Source organism: Ambystoma mexicanum, chromosome 4p, assembly GCF_040938575.1.
Source record: "Ambystoma mexicanum isolate Mex_15411 chromosome 4p, UKY_AmexF1_1, whole genome shotgun sequence".
Taxonomy (NCBI): Eukaryota; Metazoa; Chordata; class Amphibia; order Caudata; family Ambystomatidae; genus Ambystoma; species Ambystoma mexicanum.
Genome location: NC_090927.1, coordinates 209,044,826 through 209,048,809, shown reverse-complemented (window position 1 = coordinate 209,048,809; position 3,984 = coordinate 209,044,826). Strand labels below are relative to the sequence as shown.

Genomic DNA, 3,984 nt, shown 5'->3' with positions numbered 1-3,984 from the left:
CGTGTGTGCATGCTCCTCGTAGTGCCCTGGTTTCTTAAATACTCGACTTCCTAGCCTCTTAGAATGAGTATGCCCTTATCAGTATTCCACATCCTTCAACCTCAAGCTTCACTCTTTCCTGGACGCATCCTTCTCTTAGTAGACTACCTGATTCAAGCTTTGCAAACATTCTCTAACATGTGAATGCCTGTTCTTCATTCCCTAGGGATTCATCTGTCCACAAGAGAACAACCAGGTGACTGAAATCCTGCCCAGCCAACCCAGAGGCATTTAGGAAGTGTTGTTTCCAGACTGCTCAAGGTAAGAGAACATGGTTGTATATCTTCCATATGTTATTAGTGATAAAGCACTTGAAGGAAGACACCATTCAGTCTGTTTACATAGCTACTAGTCCGTCCCACGTGGCTCCTGAATGTGTAGAAAGCAGCTGCAGATTATCCATGGTGTAGCTGTTGTGGTGGTGTATCCACTTGCCTCTCAGATCATGTGTACCCCTTAACCTGCCATGATTTTGTGGGTTGTGGCCTGTGGGCTGAGATTCTACACTCCATTTTTTCCAAAAGAGAACACATATGGCCACTTAATGAGGCAAAATTTGACACAGAGCTACAGAAAGGCAGGACTTTTTCATTAGCAGGGCCATAGATGGCTGCAGCCATCCCCAATCTTAGCCAGAGTCTTTGAAGTCTCCCACTCTTGTAACCAGTCTACTCAAATCACTGCTAAGGTAAAGAGAGAAATAAATCTGGGGAATCAGATTTAAGCATAAATCTCTTTGCCATGCAAATTGGTCTGCATTTCTCACCCTTACCAAAGAATAGGGTTTTCAATATCTAAATCTGATATATATCCCCATGAGGTAGGGCTATCTCTTTCCTGAATAGTTCGACTCAGACCTATATTGTACAGGTGTATCCGAGGTAGGGGAAACCCCTAACACAAGCATAAAGTGGATTGATTAAAGAGACAATAAAAACATTGTGAAATGCAACTTCAATCTCTATCCTGCCATGCAGGATTAATGCATTGCACACAACTGAATGATTCATTTATCGGAAAAACACATTGATGTAATAGGCCACAAAACATGGAGACACTGTTCGCAATGGGCGAGTGAATATTCACTCTGGGCGAGTAAGAAAGACTGTTTGAATTTAGAGAATTGGCTTTAATTAATAATAGCAAGTGACGTGTATGTCTAGCTACTAGCTTATAACGAGCATTTATAAAAGTATCTTTCTTTACAAAACTATTTACATAGGATGCTAAAGTGGCTAAAGAAGAAAAATGCTCCAGCTACATCTATGGAAACAGCTCAAAAGAGCTCAGATGTCAGAGTAGAAGACCCAGCAGTGGCAGAAAATCTAGGCGGGGAAAGCAACTTTAGTCCAGTGCCTGCAAGTAGAACAGATGAAATGCTTAAGGTACCTGAGAAAAAAAGAAAAGTACCCCCTGAAGAGGTTATGCCAGTGATGATAGAAGCTTCCGATGAGAGAGACAGTGTAATGGACCTGGTCCTTGGTGAAGAGGAAAATGTGAGGGAGGAGGAGGAAAGAAGTGAGCATCCTGATTGCTGGTCATGGGAACAGTATGAAAATAAATGCAAAGAATACCCTTGGCTTACTTCTTCCAAAGGGAAGCTTGGATGTAAAATCTGTAGGGAAGTTAAAAATCTTGGAACAGAAACAAGTCAAGGTGTGCATTTCTCTCTGGAATGGGTGAATTCTTCAGTCAGCTCGTATGGTCCCACTAAAGAGAAACAACACAGCGCCCTGCGTAAAAAAATGTATCTCCATAAGAGCAGCGCTTGCCATTTGAAAGCAGTGGCCATTTTAGATGTAAGGACTTGTGAATCCATTACTCAGTTAAATTCCAGAATGCAAGTTAAATTATATGAAGACACATGCCGTGTATTTAGAAGTGCCTACAAAATAGGTAAACATGAACGTCCTTTTACTGATCTACCATTGGATGTAGATGTTCAAAGAATGAATGGTGTTGATTTGGGAAGAGTGTTGCATTCTGACCACAGCTGTGCTGACATTATTGAGCACATAGCAACCACGATGAGGGCAAAACTGGTTCACCATATCTTGCAAAATGAATCAAAAATATCTGTATTAATAGACGAATCCACCACCTTCAGTAAACTAACAACTTTAATTATTTGTATACGAGCATGCATTGAGAAGGAGGATCCACCTTTGACCTTTTTCTTGGACCTTGTTGAACTGCCTGGTACTTCAGCAGAAATAATTTTTGATAAGTTATTGGCATGCTTGCAGAGTTATGGCCTTACAGATGACTATCTAAGAATGCATTTGATTCAGCTAGTGACTGATGGGGCTTCTAACATGATAGGAAGGAAGTCTGGTGTAGGAACACTACTTAAGATTAAGTATCCACAGTTGACTATTTGGCACTGTGCTAACCACAAATTAGAGCTTGCGGTTGGCGATGTTTCAAAAGAAGTCACAGGGATTAATCAACTTAAGATTTTTTTTGACAAGCTGTATGCAACTTACCATGCCTCCCCAAAAAATCAGCGCGAGCTAGGGGAATGTGCAGCACAGGTAGAAGTGAGGCTTCTCAAAATAGGAAAGATTTTAGATATACGTTGGGTGGCCTCCAGCGAAAGGTCAGTAAAGGCTGTGTGGAATAATTATAAAGCTCTAAATAAGCATTTTGGTGAATCTTCTTGTGACACAGCGAGGAGTGAAATTGAGCGTAACAAATACTGTGGCTTAAACAGAATGTTAACATCTACAGTATTTGTGGAGAACCTGGGGATAATGTTCGATGCCCTGACAGAACTGGGTGACTTATCCAGACAACTGCAGCGTCGTGACATGACATTATATGAGGCAGACAGAATAATCCAAACGCATATTTATGTCTTTGAATCAATGGCATTGTCACCTGGGCCTTATGCTACAGCTACAGCTACTGCTGTCGAACAAATGAAATTTAATGGGATACAACTGCAGCACAGTAACACCAAAGGTTGTATTAGCATATCAAGAGCTCAGTTCTTTAGGAGTTTGACAAATAATATTTGCCAAAGAATGACAATAGCAACAGCATCAAATCTTTCAAAGAATACCTCCAACAGAGAGGGAGAAATTGAGTACAAACAGCTGATAGATGCATACAAGCTTCTGAATCCACATTATTGGCCCGTTCCTGTGGATATTCAGTATGGTGATGCTGATTTGCAGGCATTTTGTGATAAGTTACATGTTTTTGATGCCCGACAGTACATAAACGCTTTCAGGGATTACAAACAAAATAAAGATTGCATGATACCTATACAGTTGAAACCTTTAGCAAGAATTGTGGAAACATTTTCCACATCCACTGCTGATTGTGAGCGTGGCTTTAGCGTGATGAATGATGTGCTTACCCCATTGCGCAATAGGATGTCAGTTACTAGATTGTCCTCTGTAATGTTCTTAAAAATTGTTGGGCCTCCTGTGACAGAGTTTATCCCACACTGCTACGTAAGGAAATGGTTGCAAAAAGGCAGGAGAAGCGCTGATGCCACAAACTGTATGGCTCGCAGACAAGTTGTTAATGAATCAGCTTATAAGCACATCTGGAACGTTCTGGCCAGTGAATAATTTTTACTTTCTGAGCACAAGTTCCCTTTGCAACAAAACAATTCTGAATAAAGGTCCCTTAGCATCAGCGTACATGGAATACAACACAATATCATTGCACTCTGTACCAATGTTTAAATACATATTTAAATGTAAATTACAATATTTATTTTGATAGTTTTTCTGTATATATTTATGTCAGTACTACTGCCTATAAGCTTAATTAACAGCTGCCTCTGCTTGAAGTGTAAAATAAAATGTAATTCAACTATTAAGTTAGCATGTTGTTGAATGAGCCAAGTTCATATGTATTGTTCAGCTGCTACAGCTTTAGGTTGACAAGGCAGTACTCGCCTGTAATACTCTGAGCAGCACCAATCAATGA

The 3,984-nt window shown here is 40.3% G+C and overlaps 1 protein-coding gene across 1 annotated transcript; it reads left to right on the top strand.

Moving 5' to 3' along the window:
- The first annotated feature begins 1,262 nt into the window (after positions 1-1,262).
- Positions 1,263-3,620, top strand: LOC138452813 (E3 SUMO-protein ligase KIAA1586-like). The gene has a single exon (XM_069605152.1). The coding sequence runs from the start codon at positions 1,263-1,265 to the stop codon at positions 3,618-3,620; it is 2,358 nt and encodes a 785-aa protein (XP_069461253.1).
- The last annotated feature ends 364 nt before the right edge of the window (positions 3,621-3,984 follow it).

Coding starts and splice junctions, on each gene's coding strand:
- LOC138452813 (XM_069605152.1), top strand. CDS start 1,263: ATGCTAAAGTGGCTAAAGAAGAAAAATGCTCCAGCTACATCTATGGAA.